At 37.8% G+C, this 27,158-nt stretch overlaps 2 protein-coding genes across 12 annotated transcripts in view; both read right to left on the bottom strand.

Moving 5' to 3' along the window:
• Positions 1-5,251, bottom strand: part of FGD4 (FYVE, RhoGEF and PH domain containing 4) — a 207,153-nt gene extending 201,902 nt beyond the window's left edge. The window contains exon 1 of one of the 2 annotated variants that reach the window (XM_034646145.1): positions 4,750-5,251. In XM_034646145.1, the coding sequence (XP_034502036.1) occupies positions 4,750-4,912 (163 nt within the window). In that variant the 5' untranslated portion in view covers positions 4,913-5,251. The remainder of the gene's footprint in view (positions 1-4,749) is intronic. The other variant, XM_034646144.1, reaches the window with a different exon arrangement.
• Positions 5,252-16,565: 11,314 nt separating this feature from the next.
• Positions 16,566-27,158, bottom strand: part of BICD1 (BICD cargo adaptor 1) — a 216,105-nt gene continuing 205,512 nt past the window's right edge. For 8 of the 10 annotated variants that reach the window (XM_034645450.1, XM_002916591.4, XM_034645452.1 and 5 more), the window contains one exon: positions 18,412-24,562. In XM_034645450.1, coding sequence (XP_034501341.1) covers positions 24,557-24,562 — 6 coding nt within the window. In that variant the 3' untranslated portion in view covers positions 18,412-24,556. Of the gene's footprint in view, positions 17,262-18,411; positions 24,563-27,158 lie in introns of those variants that run through there. The other 2 variants (XM_034645455.1, XR_004621317.1) reach the window with 2 other exon arrangements.

The following is a 27,158-nucleotide window of genomic DNA, read 5'->3' as shown; positions in this document are numbered from 1 at the left end:
CTTGAGAACTAGTGTGCCGAGCATGTGAGCACTGAAGCTAGAGACACCTGGTTCAAATCCTGCCCCTGGAGATTAGGCTGGTTGTAGAGCACTGTAGTTAAGATTTTCTGAAACTTGGTCTTTCTTTTTCTCTAAACAAATAATATAATCTATGTTACAGGCTTGTCATAAGAATAAAAAGTGTAAGTAAAACATGCATAGTCCTGGTTCAGAGACAGCATTCAGTAGACAGTAAGCTCTCATCACCCACCCAAATCTCCATCCTCCCTCCCCCAACAACAGTGACATTAGTGTTCTAAAAGCACTCAGGATATTGGAGTTACGTGTTGAAAATCTGAGTACTCCAGCCATGGTGAGAACTAAACAAAGAAACTCTACTTATTGAAAGCTAGCACATCATACAACGTGAAAAGTCCTTCACCACAGAGCACCCAGATAATGAATACATCACCACAGATATGCTTTGAAACGTAGTTTTATTGCTGAGATTATAAGAAAGGACGTTCCCAAGGACAAGAGAAAAAAAAGAAAAAGAACAGTAAATCTAAACCTGAGTAGCAAACTAATTTATAAGCCCATGTTACCCTGGGGGCAATACCATTCCCAAGATCCTAGAGCCTAGGAACCGAGGGGCTTGCAGGGGAGGGGGGAGACTGGCCTTGACCTTGTGAAATGGGAAAGGACTGAACCTCATACCAGACACCAATGTTCCACACTGAAGGACCTACACCTGAATAAAAAGGTGGCCTAGGAAAAATCTGCCATCAGAGCAAACCGATGAGAAAGTCTCTACCTACACCAAGCTTAAGTGGAAAAAAATAATGATGATACAGGTGCCGGTCTCCCCTGAGCAAGCCTGAACTCAAATTTACACTATCTTCAAGTCAGGGAAATGCTTGGCTAATAAAAGTGGTACAAGGTTGAAAGTAGGAACAAATATTTTCTACAGGAACGCATCTTCAATACAGGCCTTCCAGGATTCCCATAAAACTAAGGAATTAAGGAAATAAGCCGCCTTGAATGATAGCAGAAAAAAAAACAACACTGAATAGATCAACTCTTCTCCACCCTCAAAGGCTTCCAATATTCGGAATACGGGGAGAGGGGGGAGAACAACATAAGAAAATTTTAATCCTACTTTGTGTGTGTACAAAATATCCCTTTAAATTTATGAGTTTTTTCCATAATGGAATTATGTGCTTAATGTTATGTGTGTACAACCATCACCTTTGACTCTAGGCACACTTGAATTTGAATCCCAGTAAACCAAGTACCAGTTTTAGGATCCCAAGCAAGTTAGTAAAACTTCCTGAGCTTCAGTTTTTTCAGCTGTAAAATGGGCATACTACTACCTACCTATTAGGATTGTTACAAAATAAATTCATACACATTTACATGTGTGTCTCATATAGTACAGTATTTAGTGCAGAAAATGCACTCAGTAAATAGTTATTATGAACATTATAGGGGAGGGTATTCATTCATTCAACATGTATTTATTAAGTGTCCTACTGTCAGACTCTTTGAGACGGAAGGATAAAGATTCCTTGTTATGATACTATCTGGAATGCTTGTTTTGTGCCATTTACTTATATTATCTTTTAAAGTACTGTTTTCTCCATTTTCCAGATGAAGAAACTGAGGAATTAAGAGACTTGGTCCAATTCACACAGCTAGTAATAGAAGACGAATTAGAACTTGGATGTTATATGATCCTGAAGCCTATACCTTAATCACCAGAACCCTCTGCTTCCCCTAGACAAAGAGATTCACAGCCAGGTATATACAGCAGATGCAGTTGGTAGGCTTTTTTTTTTTTTTTGCCAAAAATCAGAAACTCTAAAATTAGTGGGTTTCACAATCATAGATATAACACAATACCACTAAACTGAATTTTCTGTTAAGTTCTTGACCTCTCAGTTTTTGTTCCTTCTTTAAAAGGGAAAGTAACATTTCAATTATGAGTAATGTCCACTCTGTATGTAAAGGGTCTAAATGTTGCCGTTTCATATATAAATACTTTCCTAGGTGCTGCAGTGAAACTGGTACTTCTTGCAAATTTAAACCTGGTTTACTTTTTAATTTGGAGAGGATCTCACTTATAAAATGATGGTTGGATGAGACTGAATAGGGGGACAGATTTGATTCAAAGAAGGAAGCACTGTCTAAAATGTTTTTACACTACCCAATCAAATAGGGTGTTGTCACTCAACACGTTAAGACCACCTGTCAGAACACTGGATCGTTCTCCAACAGATAACTATGGATTATATCACAGTAAAGAGGAACAATCTTACCTAGGAAGATAAAGTCATTTTCACTTTTCAACCCTGAAAATAACAGCAGCAAGAACTTTGAGTTTTTGTAAACAATATTAAGACAATGTAACAGACCTAGGAAAGTTATTGCTATAATCTACATATCATTTTATTTAAAGATTTTATTTTTAAGTAATCTCTACACCCAACATGGGGCTTGAACTTATAACCGGGAGATCAACAGTCACATGCTCTACCACCTCAGGCAGCTACGCAACACTACATATCATTTTAAAAGGAAAAAAAGGGGTGCCTGGGTGACTCAGTCAGTTGAGTGTCTGACTCTTGGTTTCAGGTCAGGTCATGATCTCAGGGTCATCAGATTCAGTCCAACGTGGTCTCCATGCTCAGTGGGGAGTCTGCTTGAGATTCTCCCTCTCCCTCTTCCCCTCCCCCCACTCACTCTCACTTGCTCTCTCTAAAATAAACATTTTTTAAAAATTCGAAAAGAAAAAGAAATAAAAAAGCATTGTGGGGGCGCCTGGGTGGCACAGTCAGGTAAGTGACCAACTCTTGGTTTCAGTTCAGGTCCTGATTTCAGGGTGAGATCAAGCCCATGCTTGCCTGGAGTCTGCTTAAGACTCTCTCTCTCTCCCGCTCCCCCTCTCCCCACCCCCTCCCACCCCATGCATATGTGCGTGAGCTCTCTCTCCAAAAAAATCTTTAAAAAAAAAAAAAAAAGTGTTCAGGATTTTCTCTGAAGAAAAAAAGGACTGTTTCTTATATAAGCACACAACTCCATTCATTTCTACTTTTAAGGAAGTCACTTCATCTTTTGCACACCTACTCAGTTTGGAAACTAAGACTGTGATTTTAAATAAAATGATGATGTAAAAAACTTGAATCCTATTGCCCTCAAAACTGAAAACAGCCAATGATTAAGAAATTTGGTAGTTCAGGGCACCTGGCTGACTCAGTAGGAGAACATGAGACTCTTGGAGTGATGAGTTCGAGTCCCATGTTAGATGTAAAGATTACTTAAATAAAAAAAAATTGGTAGCATTATATAAAAATTCATAAATAACTTCAAAACAAAGCAAAAAAATTTCACTAAAAAAGGAAAACACTCTACCATTCATTTTAGAGTGAATCACACCTAAATCTAGAAGAGATGATTTTACCAGTGTCTTCATTTTACAGAAGAGGAAATTGAGAGGCGAAGAACTGTAATTCAGTTACTTGTTTACATTATTTTCTCACACCACTATTTTTGCGCTTAGCTAATGCGGCTATAAATTTGCAAATCATCCATCAGGTTTTTCTACCCTATGACTACTAACTACAACTTCAGGATAAGGATAAGACAGAAAAATTTTGAAACTCCAACACTTATCACATTGAAATAATCATAACAGCTTTGCTTAATCAAAACAAAATGAAAGTGAATAGAAGTATTTGCATTTCTGCTGCATAAATGAGGGTTTTGCCTCATAACTGGTCTACATACAAGACATTTCTGGTTATAGTATGATAGGAGCACAAAAAAGAGGGGGGTTAAAGTTTAACAAATCAAGAAAAAAATCTCTAGTGCTCCACATAATTTCAAGCTCCCCTCCGAAGAAATGCTGTTAAAGAGCGACGGAGAATATGTGGGCTTGAACACATCTTTAGGATTTCTTCTAATAGTAAGATTCAATGAGAATTCAGAACTCAAAATACCGCATTACTGATAGCTGAATTTTTAAGATAAGAGCAATGATAGTTCCATTTCTTGATATTAGGAACATGTTCTCCTTATGAAAGACGCAGCTTTTCACACTTAGGCTGGGAGTCAAGCGTATTTTTCAAAAGCGAAAACCGGAGCTCTCAGGATAGCTGGTCGGAGGTTACTGAATGCTACCGGACTAGGATGAACATCAGCCTCCCCGTTACGGAACTAGTCCTTCACGAGGTCTGCCGAAGCAGGAATTTAACTAAGAAACTTAAACTTCAGTGTCTAGAAAATGGGCATTAATTCTTACCCAAACTTTTTTTTTTTAAGATTGTTTTATTTGAGAGAGAGCACAAGCAGGGGGAGCGGCAGGCAGAGGGAAAGGGGGAAGCAGACTCCCCACTGAGCAAGAAGACTGATGTGGCGCTCGATCCCTTAACCCAGGGCCCTGGGATCATCACCTGGGCCGAAGGCAAACGCTTAACCGACTGAACCACCCAGGAGTCCCTTAGCCAAACTTTCACAGTAGTACCTTTACTTTCAGAATTCCCTGGTAAGTGACCTCCAGGACAAGCTCAGCCCTTTCCGAGTTCCTGGCCAAGGTCCTTTGGGGGAAGGGACCCAATCGGTAAGCGGTGGATGGCCCGGCACAGCGCTCCGGGAAACTCTCCCCAGCTGGCTCCCTTAGCAGCCAGGAGACTGGGCGCACCTGCAGGGCGCTCGGCGAGTCTTTCACCGGTGGCAACGCCCCCGCCCACGCCTGCCCCGCGAGGCACCCACCTGGGCCGTCCGCAGGTGCCTGGCTCCTGAAGGTGGCCGTCTCGGGCCGTCCCACGTGTGACGCGGGTCTCCAGGGCCGAGGGGTCCCCAGCGGCAGGTAGAAGGGATTGGACTTCCGCCGTATAGCCGCCCGCCTGAAGTTGTAGCCGCCCTCGCCGCTCATCGCGCTGGGGTCGCTCGCAGCTCCGCGCTCTCTCCCACCCTCGTCCGTCAGCAAGTGTGCGCTCGACCGGCTCCTTCGGGGTCACCGGACCCTGGGGGGGGGTCGCCTGCGTGCCACGCTCGGCGCGACTCGAGAAGGGCGACTGCTGGCTGCTCGGCGCCGGCGCCCCCTCGGCGAGTGCCCGGCCGTCCCTTCCTTCCTGGGACGCTCAGGGCCGCGCTGAGAGTTTGGCTCGGACTCCTGCCGCAGCCGTGACGCCTCAATCTCTGCGGCGCCCGCACTCACCTGACGCGGCTACTGCAGCGGCCGGCGGGGCGGCGTCCACCCCCCTCGCTGGAGCCGAGTGCCCACAAGCCCCGAGGGCGGAGCGTAGAGGGCGCAGAGTACAGGCTGTTGGCGCTGCGGCCGCGCCGCCGCCTCCCACCGGGGAAGCAGCCAAGGACTCGCAGTACCACTGGAAGCGCCCTGGGCGCGGCTCCGGAGCCGGTTTTCTCCGGACGGCTCCGCCCCTGTCCCGCCCGGCGCGCCGCGGGCTCGCCCATTGGCCGAGAGGAATCGTGCGGGCGCGCACCTGCGGCGCACACCTGGGGTGCTCAAAAGGTCCTTCGCGCTCACCTGCGGGCGGTGCGCGGGATTCGAGAAGAAAGGAGAGATAATTAACGGCTACTCTGAACTCTGCCCAGGGCCTTGCCATTCTAGCATACCCCCATGCCAAGGGTCATACATGCGTATCACGCTGCTGTGCTGAGCCCTTGATAATCATCTTATTTATGTCGTAGAGCTGCCCAGTGAATTAAGTATTTCAGATCAGGAAACCAAAGCGCGGAACCTACAATGGGTCACTGCAGAACTGGAATCCCTACTCGAGTTTCTGCATCAGGGTCTTGTCCTTATCTCACTGAATCAAATTATCTTACCAGAAGCATCAGACTAGAGAAGATGAGGGATGTGTGGAAGTAAAAGAAAAAGGTGGAGCTAACCCACAGGTTTCCAGAAGAGCATCAGACCCCCTCATAATCATGAACACTTTTAGGACTTTATTAGTAGTACACTTTAGAATCCATTTAATTTGTTGTTTTGTTTAACATTAGCTAAATAGCAAATTGAAGAAAATACATGTTAAATTGGTTTATGTGCATTTTAAAAACTCACTAATAATGAAGAGGCTGTGTTCCAAAATCACAGAGATGGGAGATCGCATTTGAAGTACCCCAACTCAAGCAGAAAAAGTTCCCCAGCCATCACTTCCACCTTAGAAGCCACTCCACATTTACTCAAATGGTCCTTCACCCAGGTAACATCTCCAGCAACCTGAGGTTAGCCCTTAATCCAGTCCTCCTGAAGAAACCTTTGAGGAGGGCAGTTCAACTGTCTGTGTCCTTGGCTGCCACTTCAACAGACATACACCTGAGGAGAAGAAAATACCCCCAATTTTTATTACACCCTTTCAGATCTTGTTGAAAGGAGGTTTTGCTCTCTTTGGATTTATTATGCATATCACTACATTGCCCCTAATTATTGTTTCTCTTTTGGTGTAATTGCGGTGTTATCTATTGTGCCATATAGTACTGGAAATAATTTAAACAAGTAGCTTCAAATATAAATTCATGTTGAAAGAGGTTTTACTCCATAGTTAACCATAAGTGAAAAACAAATTTGTAACTTAATGTATTTGGTTCCATAAAAAGGTGGTGTTGTAATCAATGCTACTGTACTAGCCACCTATGGAGTAACCTTAGAATAACCTATTTTTTAAGTGGGAAGATGCTTTCAATCTTCCTTTTTTTTTAGATTTATTTATTTATTTATTTATTTATTTGGGGGTGGGGGTTGTGCCAAGGGAGAGGGAGAAAAGTGGACTTCCCACTGAGCAGGGATCCTGAACCCTGAGATCATGACCTGGGCTCAAACGAAGAGTTGGACACTTAACCAACAGAACCATCCAGGCGGCCCCTGCAATCTTTTTTAGAGAACTGGTTACTGATACGGTCACCCCCCCCCACACACACACAGTGCACACTCATTCACTGGCACACACAGAGATACTTTCTCTGTAGAAAGCTCAGTCTTCCTGTAGAGAACTGCAGTAAACATACCTGTTTGGGGCAAAAAGGTATCTTACCACAAGTATTTGCAGCGGGACTTCTATGCTTCCTCATTTAGATATTTCTATTTCTTTCTTGGTTCAAAGTTGTTCATATTTGCCTAATAATATAATGCCAGTTCACATCAGTGGATGTCTGTACTTTCAGATAGAATGTTTTATAACATATATATCATCTGAAGACACGTGGGTGGCTCAGTCAGTTAGGCACCTGCCTTCGGCTCAGGTCATGATCCTGGGGTCCTGAGATCAAATTCTGCATCGGGCTTCTTGCTCAGCAGGGAGCCTGCTTCTCACTATCCCTCTGCCTGCCATTCCCCCTGCTTGTGCTCTTTTCCCCATCTCTCAAATAAATAAATAAATAAATAAAATCTTTAAAAAATATATATTTCTATAATCTGATGTTACCTCTATCAATGTTACTGCTGCTTGCTATTTTCTGATAGAAACTATTTCTAACAGACTTTGCATTTGATGGTTGTGTTTTGCAGCACTAAATGAGTGGGTCAAACAACCCCATTTGATTTCAAGTTAGGTTAGAGTAGAACAAAATATTGAATGTCATATTGTACATATAGTCTTCATATACTGTTTTATTCATCTATATAGCTAATAGGAAGTTTGCTACTAACACATATTGAATGAGAACTGCACTGGATACTGACACAGAGATGTTTCCCTTTCCTTTTTTTTTTTCTTAAGATTTTATTTATTTATTTGAGAGAGAGAGAGAGAGAGCATGAGCTGGGGGCGGGGAGAGAGAGAAGCAGGCTTCTCACTGAGCAGGGAGCCCGACATGGGGCTCAGTGCCAGAACTCTGGGACCATGACCTGAGCCAAAGGCAGACACTTAACTGGCTGAGCCACGCAGGAGCCACGAGATGTGCATGTATCAAAGATGCTTATGCACGACAGCTCTCTGTGACTGAGACAGTGCTGAATGGAACCAAATTCTGCATCATTTTCCTTGGGCACACACTTCCCTTGCAGTTAGGTGGAGCAACTACTGTCTTCAGAATTTTGTGGACAGAAGTGGTATGTGTCACCTCAGTGGTGTGTCACCTCAGGCCTGGCTTCTTCACTCTCACCATGAGACTCTCTAGTCCTCTTCTCTAACTGCCAGCTGGAATGCAGAAGGACCGTTGGAGGAATCTGGAACCCCACACTACAGTGGAGCCACTGCATGGAGAGGAGCTGGCAGCCCAGAATCACCTCTTTCCTAGGAATTAACATATAAGATCAGACTAGAAAAGTGCATAGGAAGACAATAGACGAATTCATGTTCTTTAAATTTTATCTTTGTATTTCCCAATGTAACAAAAATCATATGTATATTGATATAATGTCTTTTAGTTCTAGTTTAAATGTTTTAAACAAACATTTGATTTAATTTTAGCAACCTAACCAATCTCCAATTGATCTAGTCCCTAATAAGCAAGATAAAGCCAAAAAAGAATATTCAGGAGAAAAATTATGAATCAGTAAGCTGCTTCAACTACTGAGAAGACATCATTTCCAAAACTAGAATCTAAGAGAAATCAACACTTTGTAGCAAAGTCATTCTTATTTTTATCTCACTAGAGAAAGATAAAACTTCTCTCATTTTAAAAATAAATTGTGTTATTTCCTCAGTAAATAAATTAGAAACGTATTAGTTATTCACTTTGATGCTATCACTGGGTAGGGATTTATATAAATGTCATTAAACTAATAAAGGTCACTAAAAGCCATGAACCATGCTAACTTTATATAGTAGCATTTACAGAAGATAATTTTATAAAAATCTAATTGAAGAAGATGATGCATGTAACAGGAACTTAGTAAACAGTATGATATATTGAGCTGGCACGAGTTGAGGTTTCAATAGTTCCATATATATGAACCCATATATATGAAATCACATGTTAGAAATTATACATAGATAATTTCATATGTATTATTTAATGTTAATGAATTTCCATGTTACTTTAATTCCTACACTTATATTTTGACCAGGTGTTGCATATATTAGTAGCCTGTGCAAGGAAAAATATATACACACCTCTTAGAAGACTTGCACGAATTTGAGGTGTCACCTGAAACCGTCATAGTACAAGTTTGGCCTTCTACTTAAATTGGCCACTTTTGCTCTTTGAAAGGAAGTGGCTAGTCAATATCTTTTTAAAACCACTTGGTAACTGGAAAGAAAGCAGTTACTTTCTAAAGTACATAGTCCCTGGCTTCATGGGGATTATAGTTCCATGAGATTAGGAGAGGGGCACACAGCTTGAACCTGACCTATCAGGAGAAGTTTCCTAGAAGAAGCCAAAATAAACGGAGGGGCGCCTGGGTGGCTCAGACAGTTAAGCCTCTGACTCTTGATTTCGGCACAGGTCATGATCCTGGGATCGTGAGATCAAGCCCCACATGGGCTCCTCGCTAAACATGGAGGTTGTTTGAGATTCTCTCTCTCCCTCTCCCTATGCCCCTGCCGCTGCTCGCACATGCGCACTCTCTCTCTCTCTCTCTCAAATAAATAAAATCTTAAGAAAAAAAAAAAAACAAAAAAATTAAGGGAGAATGGAAAGGTGAAGACATAGCCTAGTGGAGGGGATAAAGAGCTATCCATGACAAAATATTTTAATGATCATTCAGTGAATCTGGCTACTCTCAAATTACTTTTATCTATTCTGAGGAATTTGACAATTTCTCCTACTTCCAATTGTATTGCTATGTATATGATAAAAAATTATTTAGCTTATCTGAAGAAATAATACAGCTTTATCTACTTATAGGCAACTTCTTAAGTCCCATAAAACCTTTTTTTTTTTGGCAAGGAAATATGGAAATACAGTCATTCCTCCAACAAATATTTGCTAGTATCCCATTTGCACCCAATACTAATGTTACTAATATCACATTTGCAGCCATTGTTCTGTTTTTGTACCTTTGTGTATACACTCTAAGATTTTTTCCTTGATTCCACCTTACAATGAAATTTCTTCGGAGACTTTTTAAGTAGGCTCTACGTGGGGCTTGAACTCACAACCCTGAGATCAAGACCTGAGCTGAGATCAAGAGTCAGATGCTTAACCCACTGAGCCACCCAGGTGGGGTGCCCCCCTCTTTGGGGGCATTTTAAATGCTTTTAAACCCACCACATGCAGACCTACAATGCACAAACTCAATCACTGATCCTGAGGCATCTAAAGTAGCCAAATTGTTAGAAAGTAGAATAGTGGTTGCTGGGGCTGTTGTTCAATGGGTATAGAGTTTAAGTTTTGCAAAAGGAAAAAGTTCGAGAGCCTGTTTTATACACCTTAAATATATCAACTCCTAAATTATTAAAAATTAAAAGAATGTGGCAAGCACTCTTGGCTGTCTACTCAACCACCATTCCTACTTTTCCTTGATAACAAAACCCAATGTCATTCACATGTTGGCAGCAACATGGTCAGACGAGCTGTGTTCCTTCATAGGGAAAGGCAGGTGGGGTCAGATGATCACGGTAATCCATTTTCTTTGCCAGTTGATGATTTAAGACAAGAGCATACATGAATACATGACTGGTTCTGCACTGTGGGTCTTAAGGGGAAATCTGCTGTGGACTTCTGGGAAGAATTTTCCTCCTCAGTAAAAGAATAACCTATTGAAAAGAATCCATTCCCTACCCACCTCCTCCAGGCTCCTTCTGCTTGTCAATGTGGCTTTGTAAGGATACAGATGTGAGTCCTGCGCTGCTGTAGTCATCTTGTGACCAGGAGGGGAGATGTTGCTGGGTTTACTGAAGGTGGCAGAACAGAATGACGGAAAGAGCCTGGGCCATTGTGGAGTTCAATGTGCTGTGCACTTGAAACTTCCTATGTCTTGAATCCTTGATGCGCCGTAAGATAAATTGTCCTTCAAGTTAAGCCATTGTTAGTCATACTTTCTTGTTACCTTTAGCCAAAAGCATACTAATACAAGGGAAGTAGTTGATCCAAATTTTAAGGAAAGTACTTAAAGTTGTAAAATTTTAAAGCCTCATATTTAATCTTTGAGTATTGCTGCTTAGAAAGGTTTTATTTTAGAATTTACACATATCCCTCTGTTGTTTTTTAATGAAATAATCTAGGTAACAGGCCAGCAAACTATGACCTGTGGGCCAAATGCAGCCCACCCACCGATTATTTTTGTATGGCCCATGAACTAACAATGGCTTTTAATTAAACGGTGGGGGGGGGATCAAAATAATAGTATTTTATGACATACTAAATTTATGTAGAATACACAATTTCTATGTCCATAAATAAATTTTTATTGAACCCAGTCAGCAGCTCACGATTGCTTTCACACTACAACGGCAGAGCTGAGTGGCTATGACACAGTTGGACAGCCAGTCGAAAATATTGACTCTCTGATCCTTTACAAAGTTTTTGACACCTGATACAATGGAAATAAGAGACCTACATAAAAGTTTCGTTTGGTTTTGAAAAATGATAAAACTATTATCAAAACCTGTCTTAATTAAGCTTTGCTATATAATGCGATTTTACCTACCCTGACAATGTCAATGGAAGCTGACATACTGAGGCTGTAGGACAGTGCGCTCATCTATAATTGCAAATTTACAACTTTCCGCAACGACACCATTGCTTTATCACAAGGCTCGTGTCTATAGGCATTTGCAGTTGCCCACATAACTCTGCACCGTTAGAAAACAAAATAACCATATTCAAACGCCTTGAAATTTCTCATGGAAAAGAGACAAACTACAAACACAACACATCCAATAGAGGTTTTTCTTTCCAAGTAGACACAAATAGATACGAGAACATTTTAATGAGAATATTGGCAATCAGAAATGCTTTTTAAAGCAGGGAAAAACATCTTCATGCAAATAGATTTCAATTTGTCATGAGAAAAGACTCATTTTTGAGTCTCCAAAGGGCAAATCAAAACCTTTGTTCATGGACTGTACCCTTTTCCAATATTTATTACAGTGATGTATACTTTTGTCTGAGTTTCCTTTCTAAATTGTAAGCTTCTTGATGGTGAGCTCTCTTTAATTCATATTTGTATCCTCTGTAGCATCTTGCACATGGTTTCTATACAGTAAAATGCTCAGTGAAATTTACTGAAGAAAATGCATTAAGGGGAAAATGTGCATTACCATTAACAGTAATTCCTCTTGAAGGAAAGGATCCCAAGTAAGAGTCAGAAATTTAGATGACAATTTCTATATAAGGATTTTAATGGCATTATTATTTATAATAGTAAAAGTCTGGAAGCAATTTAAATGTCCCAAAATAGGAGAGCATTTTAAAAAGTATAGTTTATTCATTCCGTAGAATATTATAGCAGCCTTAAAATGACATAGTTGAAAACTTTTGATACCCTAGAAAAAAATTCACCATAAAATGGTAAGAGAAAAAAGCAGGATTCAAAACTGTATATTCAGTATGATTCAATGAAGGGCACCAAGGTATTATCAGCAGTTTTTATTGAGGGATGACTATGGGTGAATTTTATTGCCCTCTTTCTACTTTTCCACATCTTGCAAATTTGCTAAAATAAACATGTGTTGCTTTTATTACTAGGAAAAGACAAACGTTTGGGAAATAAGTGAATGGGGTTGACAGAACCGCATCTGTGACCAGTCTGAAGGAAAATAATCTGATTTATACCAGCTGAAATGAATTTTTTTAAAATCTTTTTTTTTTAAAGATTTTATTTGTTCATTTGACACACAGAGAGAGAGCACAAGCAAGGGTCGCTGCAGACAAAGGGAGAAGCAGGCTCCTGGCTGAGCAGGGAGCCTGACAAGGGGCTAGACCCCGGGATCATGACCTGAGCAGAAGGCAGACGCTTAACCAACTGAGCCACCCAGGTGCCCCCCAAATGTATGTTTTTATCCTGAACTGATCAGGTCTCTCGCGAACTTCCTGGTTGCGAGGAAGAGATGTAAACAACTCCCATCCAAGGACGAAGAGAAGCTCTACTGGTATGAATTTACTGAGCAAGCCTCAGCTGTGGATGCAATATTGAATGCAAAGAGCTGACACTGCGTCCACAGCCTCACTAGCGTGATCCTCATTTCTCCCCCAATTATCACCCTGTGTCTTTGCTGATCTAGAATATATTTAAGAACATGATCAGTCCTTACATAATTTGTTCAATACCTTAGGCGCAATGTTTCCATCTGAAAATAGACACAGGCTCTCTGTGCTTCTTTTCAGACTTTATCACATGTATTCTGGTGAATGTTTTAACTATATTATACTGCATTCATATGTCCTAAATGATAGGACTGCTCTAGAAGCATCGGTATTGTTCAGTGCAGGGTTGCACGCACCAGGAAATTGCCATTACTTTGGCATGTGTTCCAGCTTTTCACATGATAGTATAATTTTGCTCAATGAAATTTTGAGAGTTCAGGGATACATGTAGTACGTGGTAAATAAAGGTTCATTTAATGACTGCGCAAGAATTTTTTGTAATAACTAAACAGTTTACAAGAGAAAACTGCAGTTTTAATGATCACATGCAATGTTACAGAGAGAACATAAGACAAGAACAGGTTGATGCCTACACATTGAACTCATCTAGTTTTTATTTCAACAATAGAAGAAACATGAAGTTACTCCATTTCTCTGGTCTGATCTCACTTTCAAAGTACTAATGAAGTATATTGAGCAAGAAAATATCCTTTAAATATAAGGTAACTATCTTTAAAACTATGTAGAAACTGCATAGTACTGTGTACAACATATTCCAATGTGGACTTTGGAATTGTCAACATCCAATAAGAATGTGCTTCTGAAGAGTACTTCTGAAAAATCTTGTTTTTCCTATCAACCACTAGATGTGGAAATTAAATGACACTACTGATAATGGTAGGCTGTCACCATCCAGTCCAAAGACAGCCATTTACCAGATAAAATGCACTTTTAAAGAACAGCCTTTCGTTTGGTGTGTGTAATTAAAACCGCATTATCATAATTATACCTGAGTTCAAGTCAGCTTTGTTTTTGCATCTGCTGGAAAGAAGTGACATTAAAGAACTCTTCACAGGAGATAATTAGACTTTTAGTAGGTAATATTTTCATCAGTTGGATTTTATTTTCATCTTTGTTTGATATTTATTAAGTATGCATCCTTACCTAGGTTTGTAATTTGAAGAGACTCTTTCCATATTACATAAGTATATTCAGTAACATAGACTTTATTTTCTAATAAAGTAACCCAGAATAAGGGCAACTATTCATGAGAATAAGGAGAAGGCTGACTTCAAAATATATATTACTTTCTGCCACGTCTAGCGAAATAGCCAGGGTTGAAGTTTGAATCTATACAAATCTAAGAAGAATGGTAATTCTCAGCAGCAAGCTAACGCAAAGTTTAACAATGTGACAATATCTTTTTTCTTTTAAAGATTTTATTTCTAAGTAATCTCCACACCCAACATGGGGCTGGAACTCACAACCCTGGGATCGAGAGTTGCATTCTCCACCAACTGAGTCAGCCAGGCACTCCATGACAATATCTTTCTTTTCTTACCTTCATATTAGGAAGAAAGTTTTGCAAATGTATTTGGGGGAGGCTGCAAATGTATAGGGGTGCTGCCAATATATTTTAAAAAGATGACCTTACTATTATAGAAAATTTGGATGAAAGGGTCATTCAAGGAGAGAGTTGGAATTAACAACTAGAAGAAAAAACTGTTTATATATTTCAATATATATCTCTGGTTATATATTGAAGAACGAGTTCTCTTAAGGATTATTTATAGGGTCAATTACAAGTTCATTTGAATTGAGTTACCAATAAGCCTGGTGAATAAAATTATCTGACTCAGATTTTTATTGGAGAAGCATAAATGGGCATGTCCTAAAGCTTCAAAAAGACATGATAACTATTTGTAAAATAAATATTGGGATTTTAAGCCAATATTGTCATGAAATGAGATTTTGTAATGCTCACTCCAAATTATTAGACCATCTTAAGAAACTAGTTTTTGAAATGCTCTTGCTTAATGTTCATTGCAGTTGATGTTTTTAGATGGATAATAATGTTTAAAAATCTAAAGAACATATGCAATTTAATAATTTAAAAAACTGAAACAATCATGATGTCAATAGGATTATATTTGTCTTCTTCCGCTTTTTTAATAAGGCCCCACCTGCCCACCCCATTTAATATTGTGATCTGTTTCACCTTCTCCCCACCCCAACCCAGCATAATCTCTTTTCCTGGTTCTGCTTTTTTTCTTTTTCCTTAAGAGTTTCACTGTATAACATACTTTGATATTTACATTTTTATTCCATTTACTGTTTTTTGTATATCTCCCTCATCAACGCAACATATCCGATACAAACTTTAAAAAGACATGAACCTTCTTTATTTTGTTTTCTGATATATTAAGCCCTTAGAGCAATATCTGGCTGAAACAGTTTCTCAGTAAATATTTGCTGAATTAATGCATGTATAAATGAATGATGAATTTCATCCAGATAAGACTCCAAGAGTCTAAGCATTATTTTATTGGAAATAATATTAGCTATCAAAGGCTAAACACCATTTGAAAGAAGTCACATATGTCATTTCCTTTAATCTTTGCAATAATCTTGCCAGGTGGGCATTTTTATCCTCATTTATAAAATGAGACAGTTGAGGTATAGAGAGGCTACATACCTTTCCAATGCACAGAGCTTGTAAATACCAGGGCTTAAATTTGAACAAATTCCATGTTTTTCAAAATACTTCTGCTGACATAGCCTGCTTTAGAACAATTATTTCTCTAGAATTCATGCTAATTTTTATTTTTTAATTATTATTACTTTAAAAATTATTATTATTGTTTTAGATTTTATTTATTTGAGAGAGAGCCCCCCCCCCCCCCCCCCCCCGCTGAGCAGGGAGCCCAACGCAGGTGGGGCTGGATCCCAGGACTCTGGGATCATGACCGAGCCAAAGGCAGACATTTAACCAACTTAGCCACCCAGGCACCCCACTAATTTTTGTTTCTGACTTAGTTGTAAAATTTTTGAGAGCCCATATTTATTTTTTCATTTTTGAATAGATATTATATTTCCATGGTTGAAAGAAAAAGGCGTTCACCTCCCAGTGAGGAATCTGGCTCCCTTCCACCATACAGTTTGCTCTTTTACAGGTAACCATTTCTATAGGTCTTCACTGCTACTTTACCAAAAACAAGAGAAAAATTAATATATATTCTAATTTTCTCCCTTTCCTTCATATAGGGTAGCTTAGTAAAACAGGAGCCCATATATTTTCAATACCAATAGATCTCAATGAGGTAAATAATTACTTTCCTCTTTGACTTATTTAGAAGTTGATATAAATCACTTACTAATCTTGGGCTATTAGCTCTTCTAAATGATGTAAATCTTCCTGTGATATTTGACTGACATTATTAATCATTCATAACTCCAAAGGAAGTCAAGTTATGAAGCTATCAGTAGGAATATTAAATTAGTTTTACTTAAATATACAGTAATTAAAATGTCTACTGCTGTTATGAGATTTATTTTAATGATTTTTATAATCGATACATATTTGATAGGTATGTCAGAATTTTAAAATTTTGAGTTGAAATGTATAGCTGCATTGGGTTACGGAATTATTGCAAGATTCAACTTGATAACTCTTTGAAGTAATAGTATTAAAATGCTTTGTCCCAGATAATAAGCACCTTATTTTTTTTCTCGCAAGCACAGGAACTGGAAAATCCATTCTGTTAATAATAAAGTCCAGGTTCTGGATAGCTACCTTGACTGTTTAGGTCCTGGGTCATTACTTCAGCATATTCTGGGGCAAGTCTGGCTTCAGGGGCCAGGCTTCTACAGCCCATAGGGCCCTATGCTTAGGATTCTTACCTTTGGTTTAATGCTTTGCTGTCACAGTCTTGAAACTCTTAATAATTTTTGAACAAGGAGATCCACGTTTTCATTCTGTATGGGTCTCACCAATGATGTAAACAGTTATAACTTTTCTTTACTCTTTAACAGGAGTTCACTGTAGTTACGATTTATCTACCTTTATATTGTTTTCTACATTTAAATTACATTATGAATTATGTTTTCTTTTGATACTGGCAATAATTTTTCCAGTGAGATTTATCTTCCTTGACTGTTAATATTGTGGCTGAATTATCCTTTTTTCTTAAAGTATTTCAATGATACTTGATTCATAAAATGCTTCAGAAGGAACTCTGTCAGATGATTTCATTGTACACATGAAGACTCGTTCAAACACAGTTGGAGATCTAGATTGAACAAGAGAGGAGGAGAATAGCCATTGACTTAATTTAAAGACCATTTCCCTCAATTGGTTGGTATTTAGTGTCTGCTGATATTACAGTAAGTAATGTTAGGTTCCATAAACTCAGTTTCGGAGGTCTTATAGCTAAGGCTCCATGGCAAGGAGCCAAGGAACCCGTCTCTCAGGAACTTACCACTTGAGTTCAAAATTTATTGAGTTCCCACAACGTACTAGTCAATGTGTGTACAACCCCAAATAAAAAAAATCCCTCCCACAAGTCCCATCAATTCTGGACTCTTCCTTACCTCCAGTGGGGATGCAGGGCGACCCAAATCACTGGCAAGATGCAGGGATAAGAAGAAACTTTCTTGGTTCCCCTGGAGGCTGATCCAGTTTTTAGCTTTTGAATGCAACTATCAGCTTCATTGTGTAAGAGAAGATCACGGATCAAAACGATTTATAGATTCAACCTCCAGGAAAAGCAATAACTTTCAGAAGAGAACAAGGAGAGATTTGGGGGAAAGTTTACACTATTATTTCTAGTGTTGTATTCATACAACAGGTAAGCGGGCAACTCGAGCTAGAATTGTTGCAGTGCCCATTAATCTGTTTAGTTATGGTGAGGATTGCATTAGAGGTTTCAACTCACCAAAACCTCACGTAAGTCCATCTTTGCTCCAACACATAGTTGAAGAAGGAGTTAGTATTTAAATTAACCTTCTTCAAAGTTTTGGGACTCTGCTGTTCCTTCATATGAAAGAGAACAAAGAAGGATTGTGTCCCCAAAATAAAGCATACAAACTTGATTCTTCTTTCATTAAAATAATGTTTCCTTTTTTTAGAACAGGCATTTTCTTCATATCGGTACATTCCTAATCTAATTCAGCTAAGTGTATCCTCCTGCCAATAAGCCTTTTAGAAAAGATTACAAGTAGGAGAGATGACAAATGGAGAAAATGGGCAAATTTGATAAACATTACTTACTAGGAATGCATAGAAATGTCAAAGCAATGCATTCAGTTTTTAGTTCAAATAAGGGCTCTTTGCATAAATATATAAATCATAGAAATTCGTATACTTGTCCCTTTTTTGTTAAGTACAAGTCAAAATGACATACAGAAAGATTGCTCAAACTGATAAAAAGGTAGCCTAGATGAAATGAACAAAAGATAACCAGTTTATTTACTGGAAAGAGTTATGCATTACACCATATTCAGTTGGTAACATAAACCAAGATATAAGAATTAATATATCCACTTTTGGTTATTTTCTTAGCATTGGAGCGCCTTTTCCAACCATTGAGTGCATGATCAGTTTACACAAATACTAGCAGATATCATAAATGGATTCTCCCATGGGACATTCACTTAGGATTGTCTACAATAAAAAAATTTAAAAGGACAAGAAGTAATAAATTCCTAAGAATTTTTTCGGATTTAAAATAAATGCATATGTCTTGGAGAACAAGTTTCCTTTGAAATTTGGATTTTAAAAAATGATTAGCAACAAAAGAGTTTCTTAGGTCAGTCTTTTAGTCATGTTTTCATATGGTATTATCATTAGGTGGAAACACTTCACATCATTTAATCCCCAAAGGCATAATAACAAAATTGCAATTAAATGTAGGAATAGCAGAATCATTACAACAACAATTATATAGTGTACAAATCAGGGTGGCCACACATTACACAAATGTTAATACTGGAAAGAAATACAGTTCAGAATCATGTATGGTTCATCATATATGTGTAATCATGCAAATAAAAACACTGAGATTACAAAAATACCATAAAAGATTTTCAAAGAATTGTTTAATTGACTCTAACAGTCAAACCATGGAGCTCAAAAATTTTGTGGCAATAATGGTAAAATCATTTCTTTCCTTTAAGATTTGGTGCATAATCATATCTATAAACCTAAACAACAAAAAGATTCATTCTGGATTTTCAATAGTATTGATAAATGGTTTGTCAACAAAAAGATGACCTTTCTCTTTATATAGTTCTCTGATCTTTGCTTTTAAATGACTTTTTAGAAAGAAAAACATACAGCCACACTTAAAAGCATCCAATTTACTCCTCAGTGTTTTTATAAGAGAACCATAACGATCAGAGAATAATTCTGAAAGAAAGAAAAGTTCAAATAAAAATGTGTTCTCAGCCAATGTTCTACAGCACTTAAACTCCAATCACAGAAATAATCTGGCTCGGTAGTTTATCCAGGCGTCAGTTTAAATAGGACAAATTTTAAATAACTCCGGAGGAAAGGGATAAAAGTACATTGAGGATTAGAGCCATGCATTTCAGTATGGAAAGGAGACCGGATATAGGTAATAACCTCCTTACATTCCTAATGAAGAGAAGATCACAAGAGAAATAAGACTTGTATAGTGTTCGTATTATGAATATGGGAAAGCATACATGATGTGAAATTTCTCATGCAAACATTTTACACGCATACTTTTATGTACTCACACCCTTACAGTAAAGGCAGTTAATTACTACTCTTCTTCTTAAGTAGAATAGTATTTCCGGAAAATCCTCAATTGGGGAACATATCTTAATACTAAATATTTTCTTTTTCAGTTATACTTTAAGAAGGATGAAAGACAGGCCTTGAAAAAATCTTTCAGATGTCAACGTAATTGCATCAGGCTACAAATGCAACGCATCTGGAACGATGGCGGTTAACTTGGCATTTAAATAAAGATGAACTTACTTACAGACGCAACTCATCTGGGGGCATAATTACAGATAGTGGAAAAGGTCACTCGGGAGCTAGGTTGGTCTTATATGTCCATAGAAATGGATTTCAAGGTAAAAATCGCTTGTCGATATCAGCACTGATCATGCCATCTGTCACAACTCCAGTTCAACAACTTTTTGAAGAATTATGTCCCCTTTATTTGAAAACATATTCTTCCAAATTTTTTGCAATCTTACATACAAGGATTATTTTAAATCATTCTGGTTTATAAACAAACAAAAAACCTGGAAGACAAATTTTGTTTTTTTAATTGTGAACTTTATCCTAAGAGTTCCTTTTGAATCTAGTCCTACTTTATATCTACAATATCAATTTGTTTGGCCTCCTTGGGCTGAATTAGCACAGTTCCTTACTGGAAATCGATTAGTTTCCCTTGATGTGTCTTTCTGAAAGACAGATTATGTCTTTTGGCTGATTGATTATAGCAAGTACACATTAAATTTGCCATTCTTATCCTAGTAGAAAATATATTTCATTTCTTCTTTTTCATATTTTGTAATTTCTACTTGAGAATTGTAGAGGATTTTATTTAATAATGTCCACATTCATAGTTGGTTTATTTGACCAACGTTTCATGGTTGTTTGAAACAGAAGGACTATGTGTACAGGAATATTTTCCAAAGCATTAGAAAGAGGAAATAGTGAGATTGAAGACCCTTTTAAGAAAAGATAAAATTTGAGAGGCATTTGCCCCCTTAAGGGATTGCATACCTTCTATTTCCAAAGTATTCCTGAGGACATTTGTTTTTTTAGACTCTGACAATTGAGGCTTTTTATAGTAAAATTACTAAAGATATTATGAAATATAGCTGGAAGAAAAAATAACACCGACGATTTTCTTTTTTTTTTAAATCAGATATCTTGGAAAAATTAAGATTGCCATCCTATTTTCAAGGGATAAAATACCTTATGACTAACCAGCATAACTTTAAGGTATTAAGCTCAAAAGAAGCACAAGATTATGGAATCCCAGAACTAAATACATTATTGTCAGATACCTTGCCACCTAACTCAACCCTTATTAGATAACCAATAATATTTAACTTTTGAAAAACCAATATTCCTCATGATTACCAATTTCAGTGATTCATTTTCCACAGTTAAAAATCTCTTTCATAGAGGTAATATAAATCCTTCACGCTAAAGACTTGGTTCTTCTTATTCCAGTCTTAATAATGATATCTGGTACCTCTTGTTTGTTGCATTTTCTTTCCTTGTAGTCACTATTGTACCGCTTCTTCCTTAGGCTAAGTAAAACTACCATCTTTCTAAATGGGTCTTTTCTTAATTATGTAATAGCTTTCTATTTCCTCAAAGTTTTCCAACTTCCTCTTATTGAAGAAGAATTGGATGTATGAAAGGGATCTGATGAATCAGAAGTTGATTGGGAAGAATAATCCAAGGTCTTGTATACCCCTGTGCGCTCAGGCCAAAGGCAATTTATTGCTCCCTTAAATTTAAGTTTTTAGCTAAGAGGAATCCTCAGTTAGGAAAGCATTTCTGCATAATGACTTCTTTTTTGGATGGTAATTGTGCTTACTTTTAAAAAACTACCCAATTACTTTGCTAACCACACTTGCCGGTTACCTTTAATTTTTGCCCACTGTGTTCCCAATAATTAGCCAATATTTTTATTGCATTTCTGCAGTTGGTTTTTATTCCCCAATTCTGTCTTCAATTAGTCTTACAGAGGTTCATTCTTTTTGATTTTTACTGATTCTTCAATTTTTCAATTTCCTTTTAAATCCTGATTTTTTTTTTACAGGTACTAATTTTAACCAATGCTACACATATTTATTCTTTTAAATGCCTCTAAATAAATACAGATATGGCTCAGTTTAAACTATACTAAATGATGCCACAGTGTAAATACATAGGATTATCTCCTACTGCTTAGGGACTATTATCTAATTTTGTGCTGAAAATGAGAAATTTATTTCCAAGTTTCTATATCTTCTTGGCAAAATTTCGCTAAAATTAACGTGTTTATAGAATTAATATTTCAAATCAAGCATTTCCCACTCTATTAAGATAAAGAACTTAGATAAAACCAGCAGATAATACACTTGATGGTAAACTTTGTATGGAAAGAAATAAATGTTTTGCCTATCACGTGGCTTTTCACCGGGTCGTAAATAGAGAGTCAGGGAGCATGAAAGCAAGACTGTATTGTCAGTAGGCCCACAGACAGTACTGTGCGACAGTACTGTGTGTAGTTACACACAAATAGTACTTACTACTCAATTCCCTGTACCACCAATAAAACCAACGAGGCAACATAGGAAGATGTTCTGAGGTACTTTTTGAAAAGGCATAGTTTCCCTCAGGCACAGTTTTTATTAAAAGTCAACTTAACAGCTATGCCACTTCTCAGGTCTGAAAACATGATGCTTGAAAAACAAGTAAAATGAAAAACAAGAAAAGAAAAAGCAGGAATGGGGAATGGGGTAGTTTTTTTTAATTGAACTCCAACAAAACCCACTAATACTGGTACCAGGCAGATACAACACCAATAAAATGAAGCAAATGTTTAGTATCAGTGAGGCAATGCAGGGAGGAAAGAGCAGAACGTTAGGTTGCCATGATCTAGACTTTGTGAAGATTTGTTTTGTTTCTTCTTTTTGTACTTTAACCTGAATCTCTATTTTGGTGAAGATTTCCAGTTACTCCAAGTTGCATAATAAATGACACTGTTGAAAATAGCACTCATATAAGGAACTCAAAACCTCTTGGTTGCTTTGGTAATAGTGTGACCACTACTTAATAGGTGTACGACTGACGGAAGCTCCTGCACTGTGCTTTATGATTTACAGGTTGGCTGCCATCTTGGATGGACCATCCATTAATGTACCACCCACTCCCACTCAGTAAGCTGAGATCTCCCCTACAAGATCTCCACTGTTAGAGCCCTGCATTGTTAACTATCTTTTGTGTTAACAGTGAGGATTGTTTTTGTTTTGAAGAGAAGTTACAGATAGAGTTACATGAAAAGGTCAAACCGTTATGGTTTTAACTAAGTTAAGGCTACCTGACTAGACAAGGAATCAGGGCTAGGAGCAATTGTGTGGGCAGCACTTGATAGTTAAGGAGCCCAGGAGTGTTAGACCTTTCAGCTCAATTAGCTGTTTTCCTTGTTTGTCAGATTATGTGCAAAGGAAATTTTGCTATGAAAATCCACTACCTTAAATCAAGTCATAAAAGTTACCCAGCAGAATCTATAAATGAACTAAGAACATGTACTATCTCAATATAATATAATGATTGTAGGCACCTGAGTGTTTGTCAAAAGTAGACAATGAGCTAAGGTTTATTATTGTTTTTTGGCAAGGAAGATTCATTATGAAAAAAACCTAACAACAACAAAACATACAATTTTAATAAAAATTTGAACACTTTCTGGGTAAACTAATTAACCAAAGGCTAACATTACATCTATCTATGTATATATTTTCCCATTTGATACCTATTTGCAGGAAAGACTCATAGTAGGACCCTGAATTTGGGAAAGTAAAAAAAAAAATTCTGGTCATTAAATAAACACAGCTTTTTGTTTCCCTTCACGTTATTTAGCTTTCTTAACGTTATCACACACACACACACGAAGGAGCAGCACCAGTGCATCTACGTGTCTGCAATTTAAAAAAATTAAAGATGCTGTCAAAAGTTGAATAAGTCAATGAATCATAACATAGTCTTTCCTAGATTTACTTAATGATGTCAAGTGAAGAATTCTAGTTAAAAAAAGAAAAAACAACCCACAGTTAATAAACTACTGATCAGAAAATAAGTGCATAAACAATATCAGTGTAGCAGCAAAATACAGTTATTGTTAACATTCCGATGCACCTCATTTATTATTTTGTGCAAGAAATATGACCACAGTCTGGCCAATTCCAGATTTTGAACTAAATTAAAACTCATATTTAATTGAGCAACTTATGCATATTTAAAAATAAAGGAATTAAGTTCACCTCTCACAGAAATGATTTTTATAGACATAAATCATGTGGCAAATAAAATACAAAATAAATATCAATGAAAAAAATATCAGAATCAACTCCTATAGCTGAATTTGAAGTACAAGGAAAGATGATTTTACAATATATGTATTTTACATTGTCTTAGGTCTTTCTTATGCTATCGAGGTAAAGCCAGCCATCTGAGATACATAGTTTCTGTTTCCTTTTATTTTTTGTTTTCATTGAACTCAATCACAGCCATTTGATTGCAGAAGTTAATCTGTGACTTAGAGAAACCATAAAACTTTTCATCACACTGGAGTCTGTGCTTTGTGTTACTCTTCTTAACTTTCTCTCATCTTCCAAAACGGTGAACACGAATCCAATCCTACAACTCACAATGGAGGAGAAAACACCCGCTGGATCTTGGGCAGTATCCTGTGTGTGGCTACAAAGCGTTCGCCTTAGATATCCGTCCACGGGAGATGCAGACTAGGGGTAAGGAGGCTTGGAGAGACAGTGGAGAGGGGCGCAGTGGGGGCTGGGATGTGGCCGCTCCTCAGGGAGAGCTAGGTCAGGACTGAAAACGAGAAACAAGCGCGTCAGCAAGAAACACATTTACAGGGGCCAGGCACACTTGTAAAGGTTAGAGAGACACAATCTTTTCATTGAACATTTAAAAACATAAACACAAATTTTGCACAGAGAACAGTTTAAATCTAAAGCATGCCAAGACGACTGCAGCTTTTCAAGAACAATGCACCACCCCCCCCCCCAAGAAAGAAAGAAAAGAAAGAAAAAGAAAGAAAGAAGGAAGGAAGGAAGGAAGGAAAAGAAATACAGGTGTTAGGGAAATGACATGTAAACCCTTCCCCCAGTGTCCCTCTCTTCAATTTCTGCACATTGTCTCATTTCCTCTAGGTCTCTGGGTTAGTTGCAAGATTTCTTCAAATCGGTTCTTATAAAACTTTAATATGCATACCAGTCACCTGGGGGACCTTGTTAAAATGCAGCTTCTGATTCGGTAGGTCTGGGGTGGGACCTGAGAATCTTCATTTCCAACAAGCTCCTGGGGGAGTAGACAATGCCGGACCAAAGTTTTAAAGGACCCTCCAGGTCTCTGGTAGATCCAGATTCCATAGGATAAGTAATTTGCCCATGGAAGCCTAATTTGCTCTAAGAGTTCCCACTACTTGCTTTAGTTTGGCAATATAAATAAGACAGGACAATTTTAAAACTTCCTATCCGTTGAGCATATCACACAGACTTCCAAACAACCACTTCCGAGAGCCTCCAGTTTAAATGAAGGCATAAATGCCCAGGCTCATTAATGTCTACGTGAATAACCCTGAAGGGTAAGGGGGTAAAATCACTGAACTTCCTAATGTAAAACTACAAAACACTTTTGGGTTTGGACCTTTACAAAGATGACTAATGGAGGGAACACACAGTATGGGTTTTTTTTTTTAATTGAAAAAAACTGGTATTTTTCTAAAACTCTGCTTTCCCCCTCATATATTATGAAATTCAGTACCATAGAATTCATTTCTGCCAGGAATTAAATTTGAGAAAACTATTCATGGCTCAAATCATAGCCATTTAATGAAGCCATGGCTCAAGTAAATATTTAATAAATAATTTTTTTATCCGATTTATTTATTATGTTTAAAGCTAATATCATTGAAGTCATTAAAAATTAGCATTCAAAATCCTTTTTATCTTTGGTACTGAAATTATCCTTCAAGAGTATCTCTTGAATTTTGACACAAAATTATAATTATGTAAACTACTGATCTGCTTGAGGTCATCCTTAGTTCCCAAACTCTTTGAACTGCTACGAATTTAGTTTCAGAGGAAAGCGCTCCTCTGTACTAGTTAGAGCAACCAGTGATAAACATGATTTTTCCTACCTATTTTTAAAACGTGGTAGGTAACCCTGGGAGAACTGGAGCTTCAATACAAAGGCTAAAAAAATCACTGCATGGCAAGGCTCTTCCTCCACCCTGCAGACGGAGTCTGATGGCCCAGGAAACACAGCGGCAGACAGACTCTCCCACAGACCTAACAGAGCTCCTCTCCCTGTTAGATCTGCATGATTTAGAGCATGTATCTTTTTTAGGGAACTAAACACATTATTCAACATAAGTTACAGCAAGTAGCATGGGATGGTCACAGTATACACGAAGCGTGTTGGAAGGCCCCAGGTAGTCCAAATACTCTTCCCAACCAAGGAAGACAAGCATTTCTTTTCTTTTTTCTTAGTTAACATACAGTACGATATGGATTTCTAGGAGAAGACAAGCATTTCTGCTTGACCAGCTGAGCCGCAGGTTATGGTTCACTTGGCCCAACACCATCACATTATGTCATTCATGATGATTTAAAAAGGTGTTCATTATTTCAGATTTTCATAACTATATTATACTATCTCTATTTTACATTTGCATGAAATGCCATCACACTACATATATTATGACAGAAACATGTTCTTGGTTTACCAGTTAAGAAATTATTTCTTAGATATAAATATTTGATAAGTTCTAATTATTTCAGGTACAGGCTGTATTCAGCTATAGTTGCTAACCGCCTTCAGGAACCCACTTGTTATCCAACATTTACCATTTAAAAACCCACTTTTTGTAGGTAGATCATATTCTAAACAGTAGGCTTAGGAAACTGTTACTAAGATGTAAAAATGGGTATTTCTTCAGAAAGTTTCTTTTTGTGTCCAAGTTAGCAACTCCTCGATAGAAGGGGAGAAGTGCTAAATCCCAAACATCTCCATATATTTAAATATTACATCCAATGCAGCCACACATTGGGCATTCCCCTCACATTATGATTATCTATTATCTATAAACAACTTCAATAATTTAGCTTCACAACAGAATCAGTTTGTAAGAAGTATCCATGGAAAAGATGAGGAAAATGCTCATTTATTCAAAACCCTACACCTAAAAAAGTTATTTGAATATATGTGTAAGCTGAAGGAAGTATAAAACAATTTTTATCGTGAGAAACAGAGAACACTGATCTAAAGTTACTCAACCTTGTGAGCATGTTTTATTTCTCATGTTTCTCTTTACATGAATGTTCCTTTCTTTTCAATTCAGGGATACAGAGTCAACATGAGTGATTTAAATTCTGAATACGCTCCTCACAGCATAATGAAAATC

This window comes from Ailuropoda melanoleuca, chromosome 16 (assembly GCF_002007445.2).
Source record: "Ailuropoda melanoleuca isolate Jingjing chromosome 16, ASM200744v2, whole genome shotgun sequence".
Taxonomy (NCBI): domain Eukaryota; kingdom Metazoa; phylum Chordata; class Mammalia; order Carnivora; family Ursidae; genus Ailuropoda; species Ailuropoda melanoleuca.
Note: the sequence above shows the minus strand (reverse complement) of the source record. Positions and strands in the feature narration are given on the sequence as shown.